The following is a 22,757-nucleotide window of genomic DNA, read 5'->3' on the forward strand; positions in this document are numbered from 1 at the left end:
ATTCAAACCCGTAAAAAAGCCCTTTTAAGGATCTGGCCCGGAAGAGTGAGAACACAAGATGGAATTTTCTAGTTACTTCAGCTTCAAATACCAATGAAAGAAACACCGTCCGGCCGCATCACGAGCCCAAACAGGTACAAAAAGGCTAATCATTCAATCCTTTGCACCAGTTAACGATCACAAAATTTCCCCTTTATTCAGTTTACTTCTATAGGCGTATGTTGTGATGTTACAGCACCCATTAAGCATAAAGTCCCTCATCATTGCCCAATGGTTCGTCGGTTAGGTCGATAAAACATTAATTATCGATCAGGCTCATACCGATCCCTTCAGGTTCGGTCAGGATCAAAATCCTTAAACTTATGACAGTTGTCCGGCTAGCACGGTGGTCCAGATCGCTTGATGTGGCATTTATCACCGGCTTTCGGACCGCTTAGTGTGCTGCTTGAAGGGAGAAATGTCTGTAAGCCGTCACTTTAAATATTCGATTTTCGGTCGATTCGTTTTAATCGATGACCCGCTACTAGCGCAGCACAACGGCGGAGGGTCTGAGGCGGGCATTTGATGCAATTTAATTAATACAACCAGGTTCGATGTTGAAAAATAAAGTTTCAAGTTGGACTGAAACGTATAAATATTAAATTTTGAGCAATTAGAATGAACTGATACTATATGATGAAAATATAAGCTTGGAAGAATTTTCAAAATTTCATAAACTAGTTGTAGTAAACTTCGAATTTCTATAAAACATCAGGAGGCAGAAACCATATTCTACATCTCATACGTAAAACGAAGTAAAGTAGACAACTTTGACAAGCGTAATAGGTAAGCTATAAAATAAACCCATTTCTTATACAAGCAGATTTGCAAGAATCGATAGACGAGTGATTTAAAACCTTTCTAAGCAATAAAATCTTCCTCTCTACTATGAAAAGACTTCATTACCGAAAGTGGTTCAACCTTTAAATGCTTTAAATTAGCAAAACTCGACGCGCTGCTGCAATAACCACAAATATTTCAAAATAAACTGACAGCCCCATTTGGCAGCTACCGAAAAGTCGCTGGACAGAACTCGATCACGTAAAAAAACCCACCTCAGGCAAAGACAAAAGCAAAAGAAGTCCTAAAAAACGAATCTCCAACCGACCCGATAACGATCTCGATGATTTTCGGTACCATCATCCATCGTCCTCCGCAACGTCCGTTCGTTACCGTACGACTTCCGCTAGCGACTCGCGTATCGTTTGCTTTATCGCCGATCTCCGATCACCAATCGCAGCCGGATGGTTCCGCGATACATATTTTAGTGATCCTTTTGTACTCATTGCCGTCCGCACTGTTGGCGACAGTGGGTTTTGGCGCAGCGCAGCGCCTGCATTCCTTCCAGTCCGCTCGGTTCGGCGGGCCCTCCTGTCATCCTTGTGAATTTCGCTACTTTTGCGACCCAATCAGTCAGGGCCGGTGGAAAAAATCACCACCTTTTTTGTTGCGTTGTTGTGTGCTGCTGGTGCGTATGTGTTTCGAAAAGATCAACTCGCGACCATTGGCGATCGAACGCCGAAAGAGCTTCCGACATTACTGATGCATTTCGATACAAACACGATTTTCCGGTGAGTCTGTTTTTTTGTAGTGTTATTGTTCCTTTTCCTTCGCTCCTTTGCCTGCCGGCCAACAATACGGCGCACATTCGAAAATGAAAACGAGCGTGCAAGCTTTCCAGCCCTGTCCCGCCTTCCACCCAGTGCAACCGGTTGCTGATTTAGGACGGCAGATAAAAACCAATCAATCTCATCTCACATTCGATCGGTAACAACCGCTCTTACGCATGACGCGGTGAAATCCTGTCGATCGCACTGCTACCGATTCGTCTTTATTTAGCAAGATCGACGTGTCGGAACCGAGGATGAGAGGTGAGAAACGGCTCCCACCCGACCCGATTGTTTTCGATCGTAAAGATACCTTCGGCTGCGCTTCTTGCCGCACGGGTCACAGCAGCATAAGTTGCGATCATAAACGGCGATAATTTTTGGAATTGATTGGCGGTTTTCTCGAGTGCGGTTTGTTGTTTTTAAGTTTTTTTTTATAGGTGCTCTCGTTGTTGTGGGAAGTCTATTTTCTTGTACGTGAAGCTGTAGACTGGGCCGTACAGTCGACAAAGGAAAACTGCGAACGAAGTTACGTTCGTTTGATTGGTCTGTGTGCGTGTGTGCTTTTTGCGGTATTGATTTTTATTTATTTCATTATCTCCGCCCTGCGCTGCTGCTTCTTGCTCGTACGACTACCACTCGTAAGAACCCTTCCAAACCACCATCTGAGTGATGGCAAATGGAAACGGCAAGTGTGCACTCGGATTGAATATGTAAACTTTTCGCCACCATGAAATGCAGCGCCGGCATTCGCTCGTACCAACACAGCGTAAAGTGAATCATCAATCCGGACCGGAAAGATGATTTCATTACTACTGTGCAGGTGGGCTTGCCCATTCCTGTCCTTCCTTTCGGAAAGGGGGGAAAGAGAGCATGCGAGCGGTTCAGCCGCATTTCAATGAGCAGATTCACCAGTCACCGAAAATGGGAGATGGTGAATCCATTTACTCCCCCGGGGGTTTGTCAATTGTCTTGGGATTTTCCAGAAGGTAGTTCACAAACTTTAGTCACTTATGGGAATGGTGTCGTTAGAGTGATGGTTGGCATGGAAGCAACATGTATGCTATGTACATTAATATAACATAAACTGATTGAACGATTCCAAAGCTTCGAATTTTCCCTTCACATTGACGATAACTAAGTGTCATAAGATTTTACAATAGTAAATAATGGACACAGTACATAAGAGACACCGTACATAAGTAACATACATACGTAATGAATGGTGAGAAATAAGTTTTAAATAACTCCATAAGATTAATTTTGTTTCTCTGCCTTATATGTTTATAATTCTTTAAATGTTACTTGGTAACAAAACAAACGTCGTACTCAATATTTTCTTCCCTGCTTACAATATAAAATAGTTTTACTTTAATACTTTTTATTGAAAACTTATCCCAGAAGTTATAATCGTTTTAGAAATATTTGATTATTTCATTATTAAACTATTAAGCATGAATGAAAAACTTTAACATTTCTTTTCGTTGTCCACTGCTACATTGTGTGGAAAGCTGCTCGTTTTTTTGGCAAACTTACATGACAAGAGAACGGAAACCCCAATCATACCGTCCCCGTCAACAAAAGCCCCTGAGGCCTAAGCAGCTCGTTGTAAACAGGTGACTCAGCTACTCCCATCTGCCAAAAATCTTCCTTTTTTTCACACCACAGTTCATAACATAATTGCATGTGGTGAAAAATAGCATCATCTGTATGATGTCGTGCTACCGTGCAAAATATATTCGTCCCTACACTATGCAACACACAACCCTACGTTAAGTGCAGGCGCATATGTACACCAGACTATTCAGTTTCATTTTTGTGCCCTTTGACTAGCGGCATAGTTTAGACATTTGCTGCTCGCTCAAGGCAAACACTACACCGAACGCCTGTCACTCAACGGAAGTGCAAGGATTTGCGATTTGTTTGCTGCAGCCGCAGAGATGCCAAAACGATGCACTCGTCAATTAGCGTAAGATATTTTTGATTGCTGTTTCACCGGGTCAGATGGTTTCGGGGCGTTGGTTTGACGGTTTGTGGCGTGCTGTAAATCGGACACCTCCATTGCATTAAGCTGTTAACAATCAGATCACAGACGGACAGACGCTCAGGCATGACAGGTGAACTGTTTCAGGATGGTTTAGTAGTTTTACAAGTGCAACAATGCAATATCAATTATCCATCCTTGCCCTCAGTTGCCCTTTTTTTGCTATAATGGTAGAAGACCGTAAGCGTTTTTCGTACAGAGTATAGGAATATTATTTATTATGTTTACTGCGAATATATGAAATCCACGAGGATTTTAGTGTACTTTAAAAATTTTTTTTTTCTTTAAACATATTCCAGCAGGTTCTTATGCACCTGTTTGGTGCACTTGCACTCAGCCCAGTGCATCTGTACGCTACATTCACGTACATACGCACTCACCGAGCACAGTGCGAAGCAGTCCGAATGCACGAAACAACGACCCGAACATGAGATAACACACAAGTGTTTCACTCCCAGCACATGCTTGCCCAGGGGCTCATTCGCTTTGCTTATCGAACCCCTTAGGGTTTAGTGTTTCTTCTCTTCAAGCTGTCCAAAATCGACACTTGGCGAGCTGCAACTTATCACACCTGTGCGCGATATCCGTTCATTCCCTCAAGCAACTGGTTCGCGATGCTTGTCGATGTTTTGCTTTTCTTACAACGCGCCGCCAACCCCGCTACGGTCCCCGTTCCCACAAACTAGACGATGTGATAAGGCAATGATGATCAAAGGCTCATCGTGTCGGTTCCAGATGAATTGACGGAGTGGGAACGACACTCCATTTCACTCGGCTTCCACCTGTCCAGCAGGACAGCGTGTTAAAATTAGTGGTGTGTTTAGCATGCCCAAAAACATCCAATGCCAAATGGACAAAATATTACCATATCTTCTTTGTTTTACTTGAAAAATGCACCCATGTTGCACCATTTCACAAAAAAAAACACAAATGTAATGCCACAAGCCATTGGACGAAATCGACCCAATGAGCGAAAAACGTAACAGGTGTTTTCAAAGCCACTCCAAATCACACTTGATAAGGGTGCCCACTGATACGGGACGGCATAGACAACGACGGAACGCCAGCCCGGCTTATCGCACTCCCGCTCCCCATGCCGCACGGCGCTGCGAATGTGAACATTTGTTGTTTGCAATGTTTACCGATGTCTTTCGTTTGGCTCGTCGAGCCTTCCCCGATAATGCACCTATGCGCGTAAAAGTTTTAAATATTGATCGGCACACCCTGAACCACTCAAGCCATGCTTTCACGACGGTGAAATGTCTGCAATTTCTGATGGGGCCGAATAACAAAAACAAATCACGAATATGCCAGATCTAGCAATACGTTCGGCGAGCAACAGTCATACCATCAATAACGCATTTGTCACACCTCACATCTCTCGACTGTCAGCTTCGTTGACCCGTTTCTTGGAATTGAATGATAAGACTTCACAATTGGGAATCTTCTTGAGCATCTGCAATTATCAATTTTGAACAACTTACAAACGGTACGTGAGATGAGTAGACACTTTGTCCTGATTGATAGTTCTCAGACTTTGATCCATTCTCTGTCATCATTACACTGCTCGCCACCCTCGTCAACAGCAAACACAAAATCTGGTCTTTTTTTTCGTACAAAAATATTTTATTCATTTTTTTGACACTTTCCTTCATTTTCTTTATCAGTGTTTCACAAACTTGTAGTTGCTTCTTAGATCATCATTTCGATTTCACCTCACCTCCGATCACAATATTTGTATATAGTTTAACCTTAACTGTCTAAGGTACTACTTACTTGTAAGTATTACAAAACAATATGCTTATACGTATTCTTATCTAACGAGTGTCGCTTAGTAACCTTGTTGATACCGTTTGAACCGATGCTTGTGTGTTTCTAAAACGTACGCAAATATATTCCTATGTACATGTACAAATCAGGTAGTCTTGCCTTGCTTTCCTTTTTTCTTGTTTTATTTTTGTTGCTCTCCTCCAACTAAGCGCAAACCTGCTGGCCGAGCCCTTGGCTCACACAACACCACCCATGACTGACTCACAGCAGATCATCTTTCACAGTAGAAGACCCACGTACGACTTAATATGACTGTGCTTATGAGTAGGGAAATGCCAAATGACAAACACAAAACCACCAATGTTTTGGATGAGACTTTTCGCAACCAAAACTTTCTCCCCCGGCCCCTTCTTAAATGGAGCAACGAGACCGAGGTGCTGCACCTTCAACCGCTAACGCTGATAATAATGACTGAGACGCTAAACGGGGCGTTTCTGGACTACTTTATTTTCGGTCACGGCGCTAAGCTAACATAAAATATGACACTGCACTGTGCTTGTACGTTCAGTCTGCCGACTTAAACCCCGCGTCAACGATGGGGTCAGCACTCCTAGGAACGCGGTTCCGGGGGGGCGGCTGGTGTTTGTAAGCCTTTACCTTCCTTTCTATGCTTTGCAGCTTCTCTACAACTGCTCCCTCCAAGGAACACTGGTGTGCCCTAACATTATAACAACCTTTTTCTCACTTTCGCGTTGCTACATTTTATGGCACTTGTACGTTTGGCCGCCATCCGAATGCTGCAGGATGTGCGTGGTTTGGTTTCGATAGCTTTTTTGTTAATTTTTCTTTTTTTAAGACATGTACCACCGTTCGCTTGTACTGTTGCCTGCGCTAACCTTCTTCCCTTTCCCTGCGTTTGTTTATTGTCATTAGTAATGTTTAAGTAAAACTGTGGCACCTTTTCTTACGAAACAGCGTATTTGAGTTTCCAAGACTACATTTGTACTTCGTTATTTAGTTTTCCGCACACCTCGATACACAAGTTGATGAATTTTTAAAAAAAAAGAAAAATGATTCTCAATGGTTTCAAAGGGGAAAAATTGTTTAATAAATATGGCGGGAGCTAACATTTAAGTTCAATACACTGAGAAGGAGAACGTAAAATCTTAAAAGCGCCATCTATGCTAAAGCGAAATTGACGATCTTTATCCAACCTGAGAGTTTGACCCACATCGAGGGGAGCGCCGATTGCACCGCAAATGCGCACAAGTAATCCTAACGCACACCGATGCCGCTGCTGCATATTAGGTGCCATCCTTCAGTCAGCAACAACGGACGACGACTAATCTAATGCTTTGCACTAGATAAATCACACCTCGCCATCGATCCAACAGCGACCTCACTCATTCGTCCTTTTTCTTCCTTATCTTACCCTCTGTTTGAATTGTTTTTGTCACCATCTCCACACACTCAGCGATCGACGGTTCGGAGCCGTCCTCGCTGTAATCCTCCCCGGCCATCCGGCTCAGCGTCAGTATGTAGGAGCAGGCGATGCGCAGGATCGACAGCTTTGACAGCTTCTGGGCATTGGAGTAGGCTGGGATGGCTCGCCGCAGCTTCTCGTACGCGGCGGAAATCGTGTGCACGCGGGTTCGCTCTCGCGCATTCGCTTCGATTCGCCTTTCGCGCGTCATGTTTTTGTAGTTGCGCGTTTGCGAAATGGCTCCACCCGAGCCGGACGAGGATTTGCCACCGTGTCCGCCGGAAGCAACCGTTGACTCGTGATCCGTGATCGAATCGTTCGTGCCGTCGAGGGACGGTGGAGCACGGGGCTGCACGAACAGCGGTCCCGAGGATGCGTGACTATGGTGAAGGTGTGCATGTTGCTCCTGCAGCTCCTTCCAGTCGGGCGTGCGCTGCGGCGAACGAGAGGCAGACCGTGGGCTCGGTCGGGAGGATTGATTCTTGGCGACGTTCGAGGAGGAGGTTGATGAAGAGGAGGAGGCTGAGCTCTTCTTAGCCACCAGGGCCAGTGGTTGCAGCTGCTCGAGCGGCTTGATACTGACTGCACGGTGTAGTGTCGTGACCGCCGGATGACGTACGAGCAGATCGGCCGGATTGGGAAACGGAGATGCAAACGGCACGGGATGTGAAATTGGCCCTCCCTCCAATGTCATCGCGGAGGGAGCCCACGGACGAAATGGGCTGCTTGCGGTGCGGCATGAAGGAGCGGGTGAGCTTGTATCCAGCTCATCTCGATCCTGCGGATGCTGATGATGATGAGAGCGATGATGCTGCTCTTGTTGCAGCTCTTCCACGTGCTTCCGTTCGTCATCGAAACGGATCCGTTTTTTGAGTGGTGCTAATAGCTCGGTCTCAGCCACTACGCGCAACGGTTCCGTGCTTTTGCGCTTGTTCTTTACCAATGAGGAGGCCTGTGCCGTTACGACAACGCCGGTGCTTGACAGTTTTGATTCCGGTACCGAATCTTCGGAGCTGTTTTCGGGGCTAATTAAACCATCGCGTGAGCTCTGATCGAGCGACTTCAGGTCGTCCTCGTGTTCCGAACTGCCCGAGTTGAATCCAGAGTCTCTCTCCAATGATGCAGACATGGCAGCTCCTGGGGGGGAAATGAGAAGAAGCAAAGAGAAAGGATTATTTAGATGCTATGTTTTAACCAATACATTCATAATGCTTCATGACAGTTGGAAATGGTATGCAAGAAATATTCAACATTGCGCTCAATCCAGTAAAATCTTGCACAGGTGCGTTTGATAGGTTGGCTCGCGTGAACATCAACACGTGGTAATCCAAACAAACTTCCAAACAGTGTTTATATCCAGCACAGGTGAGCTTAAGTGCGATAAAAATAGCGTCCGTGGCTAGACCGAAAGAACGCCATTTACCGATTCAAGTTACCTTAACAATCAGATAAACACTTTCCCATGTAAAAAGACACAAGATTCAAAATGTTTTCATGCTCTTCTTATCGATAGAGGTAAAAAGGAAGATTTAAAGTTTTCCCATTCAACACACACTCAGGATTTATAGATTATGTCCAGGAGCTAATGGTGGGTAAAATATGGAATGATCTACCTTTGTTTCTACCATTTCTGCTCATTTGCCGTTCAGCACACTTTTAGCCAAACCGAAATCGTGCTAAAATTAATTGCACTGATGACACTGATTTTATTTTCGCACACAAATATAGGAACAGTTTATAACTTCAAAAAAGTCCGTAGCCAATTTAAATGATTAAGCACGGTAGTGGAAGCAACGTCTAAAACAAAAATGCAAGATTAAAGCATCTCCGGCAGCGCGATCGGGTCCCCGAATCCGAGGCGGATCTAATGCGCCTGCCCTGCCGAGTGTGTTAAGCACCGATGCGCAAGCAATGCGGCATCGCACCATCATTGGCGCTTCCATCTCTAATTAGTCTTTTAAGTCGACGGCGACAGCGCGTCGTCGTCTGTGGTCAAGCTGTGTGTGCAGGTTTGCTTCCCCCGCGGAAGGGGGGCAACGCTAGCAGCTTCTAAGTATAATTTATGTTTGTTTATGTTTTCTTTATAGCCGGCCACCAGACACCGCCCCGCCCGACCCCTATCCAAGCGCTCCGACTCCCCAGAAGGAATATTGTTTTAAGCGGCACAGCTGTCAATGGAGCTAGAAATTGTCATTCGCACCAAAGCGCCATAAAAGACACAGCTTGAACGCTCGAAGATATCGTTCGCGGTGGCGACACACGCACAGCGCGCACACACAATCGTCCTCGTCTGCATCACCTTGGCACGGGCGCTAGGAAGTGAGAGCGGAGCTGGGAGCGGAGAGGGTGGCGTCACGCAAATTTATGCAAATGAAACCACCGTCAACAACAATCACAACACAACAGCGATGGCTGCGTCGAGGCACCGCGGGGCCATCCGCAAACGATCGAATGGAATGCAGTCTCGTGAAGATCGTTGGCCGGAGATAAGCGAAACCAATCATAACGCACACATACACACACACACACATACCACAACGCTCCATATGGTTGGTTCAGCGTGTTTTTGGTTGCTTCTCCGAAGGTTTGATGACAAATTCGTTGAACAAACGCAGACCCAGACCACTGCCAACCGTGCGTCGATGGCCGAAAGGAACTCTCGTTCGTAATCTTCAGAACCCATCAAGATATCACCAGCTGTGTGTGTTTGTGTGTGTTCATTCATTCTATTCGCCCGACCCAACGCCCAACGGTTTGCCCACAACGCTGCCGACTTCCCGCAAAGGCCACTTCCTTCCTGTAGGGGTGTCAAAGGGGGCGCTTCGATTGAATTATGTGTAAGTAATTAATTTTCATCAGCAACCGCACATCTGATAGTCACGCTGCCGGCCTGGTCAGCGCCAACACCCCAGAGCACAACTGCACGACGATGAAGTTATTAATAAGACCCTGAGCGAGGTACGCGTTGCAAACGGCAGACACGGCAAGCACTCCCTCCCACCCCGTACCCCACCGATGCACCCCATGCCCACTGTCTGGGCGCATTGGAACGCGGCAAACGTATCACGGTCCAAATTGCAATCTGCGCGTTTGGGTGGACGACGTTTACACGAGTGCATATAAATTACTGCAAGCTTAAGGAACAAACAGTGCCGCTGTCATGTTGCATCGGTGTGCGAGTTTGTGTGTGTTTACGGAGTTGTTGTGTGTGGCCATCGCTATTAACAGCTGGCTGACATACAGCTGCGAATACACAAGCGAGCCTCCTCGCACACAATAACCCACAATGCGCGGCGGGGGAAGACACATCATCACGGTGGTGGACACACTTAAGGGAGTAAATCCCTTTTGCGAGGTGCGCGAATAAATTGCATTTGCTTGCCGACTACCCTTTGACACTTGTGCGCCATGTGCAGCAATGGGTCTTGGCGGTAGTGAGTGTTGTAAATTAACTTGTAAATGTTAATTATTATATAAACACCCCGAGTGGGTTCACCTGGCTATTTCTACGCAGTGACCCGAGGTAGAAATAGGAAACTGTCTGATATGTGAGCGATTGCTAGCAATCGTTTGCGCAAACTACGCAAGCCACCAGCTATATTTCAATTACTTTTAGTAGGTTTTTACATTGATTATGGCATTCTGGTTCATAAAAGAAAGTCATTTTCTTTTTTTTTACTATCAATTTACCGTTGTGAGCATTTTTACACTAATACAACATACGGCCAACGGTAGCCCATTGCTAGCGATGCCTGGATGGACGCTGTCAACCACATCAGTGTTGGAAATTTTTCAAAATATACATTGAACCTAATGTGCAACGACTCTCCAGCACATTCCCAAACCCGATCGTTGCCTTTTCGCCTACCTATCTTCTTGGAAGCCAACGTCCTCGCTGAGGGATACCAGTTTCTAGTGCATTGAAAAAAAAGCTCTCCAACGCTCCAGCCGCATCGCCTTTTCCTCCCACGGAGCATCATTTTGCGGCAAAAGTTATTGTTCTATATCGCGCTAAGCGACCGGCGCCAGATTGTGCCAGGATTGTCTCGCTTTTTTCGCGTTCTCTTCCTCCAAAAAGCCGGCAGCCAACAACCCACAGCCGCAACTAAAGCGTGCTGGATTACTCCTACCCTTAAGTTGCCTCCCCAAAAGACAATCGAACCATCTGGCGCTGCGCTGGCGTTGCCAGGACGGCCGTGATAGGTGGTGCAGGATGCAGCACACGTTATGCCCATCCTTAAAAGGACCGGAGACGCACGCAGGAACCACCAGCGCAGCGCAAACGTGCCGCAAACGAAACTAGAAGGAAGAACGTGAAACACTATCACAAAACAGGCATCAGCAAAAATGGGAAACTTTGGCGATGTTTCGGGAGCGTCTGGAGCGCGTCTGAACTTGAAAACTTGGCTGTAATGCTGCTAGTCGCCCACTTTAGCCAAACATTCCGCAGTACACCCAGCTGCACCCCCCAATAACCATCATCCAGAATCCTGTCCACTTCCATTTCCTCACCTCTGTCGGTCTCTCGTCCGGCCACGGTGCCTCGGTGTATCGGGTCGGATTTCGGAGTTCATAAATAATCGCCGAATGTTGGTGTCGTCGTGCTACAATGGCTTTCCCGCACGGTCGCAGTACATCCAACCGACCCCGTCCCCATCGCATCGCACCAAAATCAGTGCAGAGAAACCGACTGCGACTGCACTTATTTTGCATGCAGCTTCAGTCCTCGTCCAAACGTCGCCGTTGTCGTCGAGATAATGATCAACACTTTCGCGTCGGTTGGGGTTGAACCTCGTTCGCTCGACGTTCTGCCGTTCCGTTCTTCTTATTGTGTGCTGAAAACAACAGACACCACGCAAAGATTCACCCGGCAAAGAGGGAACCGACCAGGATCGAAGGAGGGAGTGAGGGAACGAAATGGAACTCAAAATTTTTGCCACACCAAATCACAAATCAGCACTCGGTTGCGAAAACTGAGCAGAAAATATTTTCACTTTTTCTTGCTTTCGTTTCGCAAACCGAATTGTCCCAGTCTCTCTATCGCCCCGTAGTCCCTGGCGTTGTGTGGGTATCTGCGCCATAAAAGAAGCATGTATATTTTAATATAAAATTAACGTACCAGACGATGTCACGCGGGAAGCGCTTCGCGAAAGTTGATTGAACGGGAAAAGCAATTTGTGTCGCGTTTTTATGCGATTTTTATGTGACGCTTCCCCTGGCAACATCCACCATTCATTCAACCCATTACGGGTGCGATAGATCCCGCGGGATGTGATGGAGATTGAAAGGGAGGAAAAAAAGCACTATCCAGCAAAAGTCATTCTCGTTTTCAGAATTTCCACCATTCACTATCTATTAATTAGTAAACGACAAACTGGTCCGCATCATCCGAAGAGGAATTCGGTAAATCGTGCTTTTGCGTGTGCGTGTTCGTGCTGGAAGGAGAATAAACCAGCTAGACAAATATCGACCGCGGAACGTCGAAAAAAAAAGGTGTCTGGGCTTTGCAAGCTTATTTCATTGGGTCCTTCCGGTTCCTAATTAGCTTCCACTCAGTTCGCGTCGTTAGGTATGATACAGTGTTAGGTATGACACAGTGTTCATTCAGTGAAGAGTAGACAGATGGGGAAAAAATCTCCACAAAAGGGTAAAGATGAATAGCAGTTTGCTGAATAGTTGTGGTTTGGGTGGGCCTATTCTACTTCTACATAAAGAAGGCAAGCTGGCTTATTCTAAGCGAGAAACTTAAAGAAACGTCGCGCAATATGGCATAACTGTGACATAGCTTTCCAAGCGAACCCAACTGATTTCACTAATTTAAACACTGATGCGTGACTTACAACATTCGTAAATCCGCTCCCAATACAGCGAGCTTGGTCATTGCGTTCCAGCAAATAAATATTCAATTGCATGTTTTTACTACTGTTTTGCACACCAGGAGGGCCCTGGTCGAGATCGGGCACGTGTCACGTTATGCAATAGGTGCAGTCGCCGGAGGACGACAATACCCCCTTCCTTCGGGGGCCAGTACCCCCGGAAGCGCCACAACATCGATCAACACTATCGCGTAACGTGCAACATAACGCACACGTTACGCCGGGCTCATCCTTCCCATTCAACCACGGCCCCGATCGATCTGCATCCAAACGCAGTAGGTCACGTCTTCGCGACCTCGTTCCCGGCCTCCGCCTCAAGTCTCCAGCAATTACGGGTGAAAATTGCATCATGTTAATAAATTGACAGTAATTTATTCCGCACACCTTCCTTTGCATCCCGGCCACCGCTGTCACCGCTTTTTGGTGCAAATCGTATCGTTTTTTTCCCCGGTGTGCACCGGTGTGCAATGTGCAATAACGGAATTGGAAATTGGAGTGCCTGAATCGGTACGGCTCAGTTGTTGTGACCGTGCCGGTGCATGTGTGTGGCGTTTGTGTGTCGGGAGACGGAAGGATTAAACAAATGGAGTAGGGTAACCTGCCGCCAAACGATCACACCAGCCACAATACCCTTGCATCGTTTGTTGTTTTACATTGCAAATTGCGCTCCTAGAATGCCATGTGTGTGTCGGGGGCCTTTCATGCGTTTTGTAAGTCAGTGTTATAATGGCGCTACCGTCGCGTTTCTCATTACTCAATCGATTCTAAACATCTTCCCTGCACTCGATGCATCCCTAATGGTTCAAATCTGCTGGCCACAACACAACCCGACCCATTCGCATTCGCATTAAGCTGTCAATAAAACACGAACCAGGGTTATTGGCATCTTTGCATATTGCTTACTAGAATGTTTTCCCTTTTTTCTCCCATCCGCTTTTAAAGTATTCTGTGGCGCCAGGGTTTAACATCAGTGCGTTGTATTGTTTATTGCTTCATGGTGCGATGCTGTGGAGCTTTTTTCTATTGAATGAGATTGCTAAAGACGTTCGAGCACGGTCAGGGAAGCCACCGCCATTATGTCAAACAAAACCCGTCAGCTAACCCATGTCCCCCGTGCACTCTACAATGCCAGTGGCAGTAATGTAAACATACAGCGATACTTCTACATCGATCGGTTACCAACCATGGTTGGCATGGCTACTGAATTTGGCTAATCTTGTGCTCTCGAGGCTGTTGGCGCTAAAACACTCTCTCTCTCTCTCTCTCTCTCTCTCTCTCTCTCTCTCTCTCTCTCTCTCTCTCTCTCTCTCTCTCTCTCTCTCTCTCTCTCTCTCTCTCTCTCTCTCTCTCGCTGTATCATTAACACGCACCGCATCGTTGTGCATTTGTGTGCGGCAGCATTATGCTGCCGGTCATCATCCAATGCATCATCATGCGGCCTGAACCAGCACCAGTAGGCTAAATAAACTGGCAATTTGTTTGCGTATTTATATTTACTTAATCGGCTTCCTGCGTGCCGTTCGCTGTGCGCTGGAGTGCAAGCAAACGCATTTGATGCGAAGATGCAGAGAAAGATGTAAAGTGCGGAAACGCAGTACAGTATCGAACGGGACCCGTCTGGGGGTGAGCACGGCTGGCACGGCTGGAAGAGTCCGGGAAGCGAACAAGGAATGTGGCGACTGGGAAAATAAATTGTAACTTAACGCCCCGTTTCCCGTTTCCAATCGATCCACCCGGTACGTGCACGGGACGCCATATGTTGCTGCAGTAGACGTCGCGTTGCAAGTGCAAGCCGGAAAAAGATTGCCCGCTGACAGGCAACAGGCAGAGGGCCGGCCGGCCGGTCGGCAAGAGAGCGCCAGCAGCAAACGTGTACGCAAACGATTTGTAAGGGAAAATGAGTTCGGGGCGGTCGAAGAGGGGTTTCGGTACATCACCACCATTCTCGTTACATTGAACTGTGCTGCACTGACTGGTCGTTCCATTCCGCACGCCCCAGCGCGGATGGTACGCGAACCGGGATCTCGATTGGAAACGTTGCGTCTCGATGGGCTGGCGCCATCTGTGCTGCGGATTCGCATTGCGCTGGGCATTGCGCATCAGCAGAAGTAGCGTTTGTGCACGGAGCGAAACGACGAACGATGAGGAAACGTTACCAATGCCGAAGATATCCTCCCTAAATCCTATTTCCAGAACCGTGATTACAATTTCGATACGCTGCTCGTGTTGACCCGTTATTTCTCGGAAGATAGCGATACGGACCTCACACCCAGGACACCGCAAAGGATGTGGCACCATAAAGGCATGGCTTTAAGCAGCTTTGTGTGTTCATTTTTTAGACACTCTTCTTTACAGCCGAGATAGCCGAGCCGGCGGGATGCCCTGGCTGTTGTCTTATATTGGTAAGCATCCGCGAAACATTCCTATCCCTTGCCTTATCTACCTTATTGCAGGGTTAATTTAATTTACGAAAACCAAGCCACATTCGTCGAATGGAGATCTATGTGTGCGATTGATTACATTCCGGGAGTAGTTTGCCGAAGAGCAAGACTCACCCAAACCTCTCTCTCACACACATATGTGCACAAACACACAATACCGCAACCGGAGGGCACGAAAACGGTACAGTAAAACCAGAAACACTAACCGCGAATGAATCGTGGCCCCGAAAATGGCCAAGTGACTACACTGCTGATATTTTTTTTTGCTTACTTTTCGGTCACCTTTTGCATTCTGTGGATTCTTTTTTTTTCGTTTAAGCGACGCATCATCGTCGTCCTGCGATGATCTCCCCTGGGGACGGTCGAAACCCGGACCCGGAATATAAACAAGCATCCTTTATACGCATTCGTTCAAGATTCTGCCGAAAACTGCTATCGCTAGTTTTCATCTTCTCGTTTTAGTTCGCGCCGGGGAGAAGATGGTTGGCGCCTCAAAACAGGCACCGTAAAAGGATGCAATTCCGTATACCGTTGGATTGGACGCGGAGCCAACGAAGAAAAACAGTGTGCTTTAAAAAGGACGTGATACATTGGAGGGCTAGGTATAAACGAAAGAGCGCATCCAGTTTCACCGCTAAGGATAGCTTCGTTCTTTGAGCTTTAGCTTCTGTGACTAGCCCTTGACAAAACTCAATGATTGTGTAATTCAAATATATATTCTTGGTGGAATTCGCCTTTCCCACAAAAAAATCATATTTATCGTATGGAATCGTTATTCGATTTTTACTCCTAGCACCATCAGCGCTCTTGACACTAACAGCGCACATGGCCACAATAACACCCGTTCTGTTTAATTAAATACCGACAAATGATGTGGAACAAAGTATTTGCCACATTACATTTCGCTAATGTGCCATATACACAGAGTTGAGGGAATTGTAACATTTACTGAGAAATAAAATAATCATCTCGCATCGGAAGAGATTTAAGGTTGATCGTAAAAACGTGCTCCGTTTTCGTGCAACCCCCTTTTGAGCCAGAATTGCACAAAAACCGAACCATGATCCCTAATGGAGCCATAAAGTTTTTATTAGCCTCGAAGGTAATCAGTGCACCGTTTGCCCAAGGAACGGCTTCTCCTTACGGGCGACAGTTTTGCTACTTCGATTCCACCATGCGCTAGAGCAAATCGGCAGTAATCCAACCCAATCCCTTTCATGCAGGGCAGGCTAATTAACCCCACCGCGCTGGTAACAGACAACCGGAACGTCTGTGTCGTGCATCACCCCTACGGCGTACCATAAATTATCTCCGCGTATGTAGAAATATACCACCTGCGCATCGCGCCACGGTTTACGCGGTTTTGTTAATAACGCTTCACGCATCTGTCCCCCCGACGGAGAGACTGTTCCTGCCCGCCAGCGATGTCGGCGCCTGGCGACAGTCTAACCATAAAATGCACATGTGCACGAATCGAATGGTAAAAATGGAAGAAAAAAAAACACAAACACATCTTACGCTGTTCATTGCTTCCGTAGCAAAAGACAAGATGAACTAGATGAACATATTTATCATCCATCTTACGACGGTCGGTAGAGCAGTAAGGTAGGTGAATGCGCTCGTGTTGGAGGAATACCATTCATACTGGTAGGACTATCAAAACATTTCCACGAAAGATAGATTGTCCCCTTTCTAGGGGCCATTCACACCCACTCAAGTGACTCCGACGTTCAAAAACATGCCGCTTGCTCGAACAAACGTGGTAATAAAATCTCTCCACTCCCAGCGCCATCTAAGACACCACCGTCTAAATGAAGAACGGGAGGAAATGGAAAGCCCCGAGAAGGGAGAAATATTTTCACCGGAAAATTCAAACAACCCGCGTGGACATTCCGACGTTGTCAAAACTAGACCAGCCGACTAGAGAATCCGCACTTACACCTACGAAGTTTCGTGAACTTGTCCCACCGTGACAGATGGCGTTCCTGAAGGCGATCCATCACGATGGTCCGCTCTTCAGTACCTTCAGTACACGGACCATGCTATCAAGCATGTGATTTAATTCCATCCCGAGTTGCTTACTGCTCAACGGCACCAGGAACGGCGATGAGAAGTTTGTAAACAAAGCAACCAGTGACAAGTTCTCCCGGCTAGTGGCGACATCTTCATAGTAAGCACGGGAAAATAAATCCCTCGTGACCAGATTGCTGTTTGTTAGAATGGGATAGTCTACTGATGACATAATGACAAATTGTAGATGACGATTGATTGTACCCATCCGAATGGTTTAGGTTGGTTTTTTCGCAAGACAAGGACTCGGGCTGGATAGGGTTTTCAGGTAGTAGTTCCCTAAGAACCAAACATACCAACTTAAATCATATCACACTCTTTTGGACCAACTTTTGTGATTTGTGATTGATCATCTAACATCGAACTGCGGTATAGGTCAACTTTGACGCTGATCTGTATTCTGTCCTCTGAGAATTAAACGTATTGGGCCGCATTATGGCACACATAACATTTTAAATTTAGTCATGCATGCTCGAAAGTTTGTATACCTAAATAGCTGTAAACATCAACTATAAAAACATAAAACAAACCAGCTTGTGAGTGTGGAATTATGTATCAGCCTTAAATTCTAACGTCGATGACTTTTTTAATCCCCCAACGACTCTTCAAACCACTACAATATCTAACGTGACGTCACTCATCATATTTAGTAGCATCAGATCCATATTTTAACCGCTTCGGTTTGCTTACAGAAAAGATTGCTTCGAATACGACGGTGTAGCGGACAATATGTTCGCATTGTCTGCAGAATTGGCACGACTCATCCATCTCACGTCCAGATGGTGACGGTGGTAACGGACGATACTCTGCCTGTCGTACGCCTTCCACGCAACTGGACGGATTATCGTGTGCGAATCGTTGTCCAGAACGTCCGACCGCGCCCAAGGGTCGCTCTGGGGGGAGAGCACCAGTGAACTCAGCTCAGTGCTCAGGGAAATGTGCAAACAAATGATAAGCGAAGCGTCGTTGTTTGAACATCTGGACGAATCGAGCGGATGAAGCACGTGTGCCTAGAACGCCACTAACGGGATGAACGGGTAGTATGACAAGGGGAGGGTTTTTACGTCTGGGATGATTACATCGACGGCACGGTGGTATGAAACACCCGGCCTATGATGGGATCTGCTGCACACACAGGCCGGTCATTGTGCGATTTACCATTCCAGACCATAATTCCATGGAAACCGAACACCTTGAGATTATTTTTAGCCTTTTTAGTAACTGCATGTCAATAGAGGCGATAGATTTTGTGGAAACAATCTATTGAATTGACTTTTCTTTATGCACAGCTCAGTGAAGTCGCTTTCTTATATTTACGAATCATTGGAGCCTTAAAAATCCGTTTAACTTGATAGCTTTGGGGCGTGAGAAAGTACGGTTTCTAGCTGGGATGCTTTCTGTAACATAACCTTTGCAGCAACAACAAAAAATGACCGTCCCACCGGGCCATATCATTCATCTCCGATGCGCCATTCCCATCTTTCCGGTTCCAAGGAAGCACAAAAAACACAACGAAAAAACGTAACCCATAATTTCATTTATAGCTCCTAACTGCAACGTTTTGTGTATCAAAAGTCACAAACACACAAACAGAGTCCTTCTTATTAGCAGATTCATTTTTCGCACTCTTCGCACATCTCACATCTGTGATCGCGGTCTAGATCATAAGATCAGCGGCGAAGGCATCGGGTCTGCAGCGAAAACCTTCGCCCTGGAGAGTAGTCCCCATTTTTCGACCCCAGCACAGCACAGCATTTCGGGACACCTCCCTCCCCACCTATGAGTCTATAATTATACCCTCAAACATCCACCGGATGATACACGTCCACCATGTCTGATGTGTGCCACCCATTCATAAGAATGGCGTTTCTAGTCGTATGGCGAAGGCTGCTGCACCTTCCAAGAATATATCCCTAACCCATTACCGAAGTTGCCAAGATCGTCGATTCTCTTCTTTTAGAACGAGGCGGATCCACAGCACCCATCACCGGTATGGCGGGCGGGATTCTTCTTTCGGATTCACTCAGATTTAAGCAAAATGTGCAAAATATCAATCCCAACATTTAGCATGTGTGTGCGCTTGATGGGATCCGTTCTTGGAAGCTACAAACGAAATCAAATTAATTGCGCTCGCAGTGCAATCGCACACATCCGGTCTGTATATATATATATATATACATGCATATATACAATCTCGAGAATTGGTACAACTTCTTTCTCAAAGAGTGGACGATACGAACATACCTAATTACATGAGATCTATTCAGCTTTCCTAGGCTTCAACCAAAATTACCATACAGTTCCTTCTGATAAAAGACACTCCCGACGTCATTGCAAAACTAATTACTCTTTGATGTGCGCATCCGGTTTGATTCGGGTTGGTTTTGGTTTGAAGAAGATTGCGGCTAACACCTTCAGTTTCGAAGATGCCCACCCGTACCTAAGCGCGTGTAGTTCGCTGGATCTAATTAAATGCAACCACCACGTCCACGATCGTGCTGGCGCATGATCATCAAATGTCACACGCTCGCATGTCATCTTGATGAACAGATTTCTGCTCCATCACAGAGGCACGTACCGGTTTTCATCTTGCACCCATAAGCACCCACGGACCGGTGGCTTCCTTTCGTCGCCTTCGTCAATTGTCGGACGAAGCAATCGGCCGTCCAGCTGCAAGCGATTTGCGCGGATTGAGTGATTTATGAGCGAGTGTGCGAGGTGGCGTACACACGCGGCCAGACGCGCTTTCCTGTGCATTCCAATGTACCCTTTCTCGGGCTCCTCCCTTTTCCTCGTGCTCCTTCGCCGTATAATTTCACTGGAGTCGCGAGCGAATGCGGTTCTCCAATTAAAATCCGAGCGCAAAAGGCGCCACTAATAAATGACATAATTACACCGTACAGTTCAGTTCTCTCCGGACAGTAGCTGAACGGCGTCACCACCATCGTTGCCGCCTTCGGGGTGGCAATTACCAGCCATTCGGGGCGGGGTGTGTGAATGGAGTGTCCATCGCTCACTTATGTCCCTCATCCAAACACCCTCGCTGATGAGTCGCAGTCGCGATATCGATGCCGCGGAAAACGACGGATGAGATGAGCGAAACTTGTGGCAGCTGTCGTGAACAGGCGTTTAATTGCTTCCGCTCAATTCAACCAAAGATAAATAAACGCACCCTTTCTCACCGACCCTCACAAAAAACTAGTTGAAGCTGTGTTCTTTGTTTTTAAATTTTTCACTCGGCCACATGATTTAATGTTTTGTTTTATGTATAAAAAGTCATAGAGTTGTTCAAAAACCTAGTAATCGTTCAACCTACCTTTCATGAGGATCGCTGACAGCTCAACTGCACTAAGCTTTGGATACATTTTGGCCAATGTGCTCATTGCCTCGGACCACATTTGAACTGTAAAGCAGGATGTCAGCGGGCGTGGGACTGTTCGTTTTTGTTATTACTCCGATTATGTTCACGCACTACAATGTTGCACCGATGCACTTTTCTTGCTGCTGGTTTTTTTTTTTTGCAGTTTTCGTCACTATCTTCCAAACACTTTTTGCGGTGCGTTTTTCCCTGTGCAATTACCTTATGTCACAGCACTTGGGCAGGGCGATAGCGTCGATGTTGGTTGCGTTGACGTCGATAGATTTTTCCTTTACCAGCTATCTGTCGTTGTTTGCTTATCACCTGCTTTATTTTTATCTCTTCTCCCTCTACTTTCGAAGGTTTGCGGTTTATTTTTCTTGCATCACGCATTCACACACAGAGAACAGGTTTCAAACCCTGTGGAACTGATTCTTTACTCCCAATTTCTTCCGGACGTATCAAACGCACCCAGTATAACGTATTTTGCTTACAAATACACTCTCACTCACGAACGTCAAATAACAAACCCATCAACATTCTGTCGACAATGATGATGATTCACACGTTCAATTGGTTAGCTTTTGCTTTTGCCCATAAAAAGGCATCTAAGGTTGTTTTTTACTTCTTCTTTTTGTTATCCGTGGATATCCTTTCACCCGGTTAGTCCGGTTATTAATCCGTTAACTATTCTTAACTTTCGTTCAAATGACTATTTGGCACACACTCTGCATGTAAATCAATCACTCCTACAACTCCTTCGTTTTTTCTCTCGATCCAATAACGATCACCTTTTTAAACACAGATAAAAGGCCAAACTTTTAAGCACACTCCTTCCAGCGTGTGTCAGCGGAACAATTTTTATAATATGTTGGTTTGAGAGTTGAGCTATTGCCTGTATACTTCACGGCCAACACACGATCAGAATGGTTCACTATTGTAGCACAAACGAAACAATCCTAACAAACATTACTGCACGTACGCTCTGTTTTTCGATCTTGTACGACCACGAACGCTCCTGCGTTTGCTACCGGCCGACACGAAAGCATAAATTGAACTGCAACATCAACAACATTGTGAACGGCCACGAAGCGGCGTTGAGATGCTGCGGGTTATTTCTAGATGCAGGGTTCGCCAGGATAGTTCAAATTACGGTACCGTATGCCTCTATGTAGGTAAATGCAGATATCTCATTTAATTAAAAAAAATAGGTGTTTGTTCAATTATTAAAAACAATTGTTAAAAAAACATTTGGAAGTTTTTTTTTATCATATTAAACCTATGATAAATTTATTTATTTATTATTAAAACACTTTTTTGATATTGCAAAATAGCACGATATTACGACAAATATACAAAATTTTGATAAAGTGTAATCCATTTTTAGTATATATTACTACAGTCAATGTATTTTAATGTTCCCCATTAATTAACTATTTTATTAAATATTAATCATCAGTCTAATGTTTTATTATTATTCCATTACTAAATACAATAACAATTCTGTTATATAAACCATTAACAAATAAGAAACAAAAAACTAAAAATACAACACAGATATTTCGAACACCTACTAACCCTGTAAGAGAGAAATTCCATGCCAACGTTGCTCACAAGAGCATTCGATTCTCTCCACAGAGCCGTAAACTTCTCTCTCACATTGGAGAGTTCAGCTGTACTTGCCGGGTGCATGCGTACCTCCTTAGCTCGCTCTTTCGCACTCTACGCTCGTCTGCACTTGTTACTTTGTTTGTTACTGCTCCTATGCCGGTTCGTCAAACTCTCCCCTTGTCTCGGAGGGCCGGTGCATCCACTCAGGTGCAGAGCGCCAGCCGCATGTAGCAGCGCAAGGGGTGTGAGAGAACATAATTTTTATGCTGTTCGCTTCCTTCCCAGCTACCTCGCCTTAGTGCATGCACAGACGGAATTCGGATCACCATGCGCATCTTGCAGACGACAGTATTTTAGCATACGCCACCATGTGCAACCTAATTTTGCGAATGCTTGAATGGAATATTTCCCGCATTGAGCACATTAATTGAAAACCACGACATCTCGAACATTTCCAT

At 45.8% G+C, this 22,757-nt stretch overlaps 1 protein-coding gene across 1 annotated transcript; it reads right to left on the minus strand.

The window, feature by feature from the left end:
• Window positions 1-5,344: 5,344 nt before the first annotated feature.
• LOC120957336 (uncharacterized) lies at window positions 5,345-21,736 on the minus strand. The gene is made up of 2 exons (XM_040379485.2): window positions 20,647-21,736; window positions 5,345-8,080 (listed from the first exon to the last, which is right to left on the minus strand). Exons 1-2 carry the CDS (start codon window positions 20,726-20,728, stop codon window positions 6,864-6,866), a joined length of 1,299 nt encoding a protein of 432 aa, XP_040235419.2. The 5' UTR covers window positions 20,729-21,736; the 3' UTR covers window positions 5,345-6,863.
• Between the last annotated feature and the right edge of the window lie 1,021 nt (window positions 21,737-22,757).

Source organism: Anopheles coluzzii, chromosome 3, assembly GCF_943734685.1.
Source record: "Anopheles coluzzii chromosome 3, AcolN3, whole genome shotgun sequence".
Lineage (NCBI taxonomy): Eukaryota > Metazoa > Arthropoda > Insecta > Diptera > Culicidae > Anopheles > Anopheles coluzzii.

Bases quoted from the DNA above. Each gene is read 5' to 3' on its own strand.
- LOC120957336 (XM_040379485.2), bottom strand. From the start codon at position 20,728: ATGTGGTCCGAGGCAATGAGCACATTGGCCAAAATGTATCCAAAGCTT. The intron at 8,081-20,646 runs GTAGGTTGAACG...TTTCCCCCCCAG, and splicing joins GTCAGCGATCCTCATGAAAG to GAGCTGCCATGTCTGCATCA.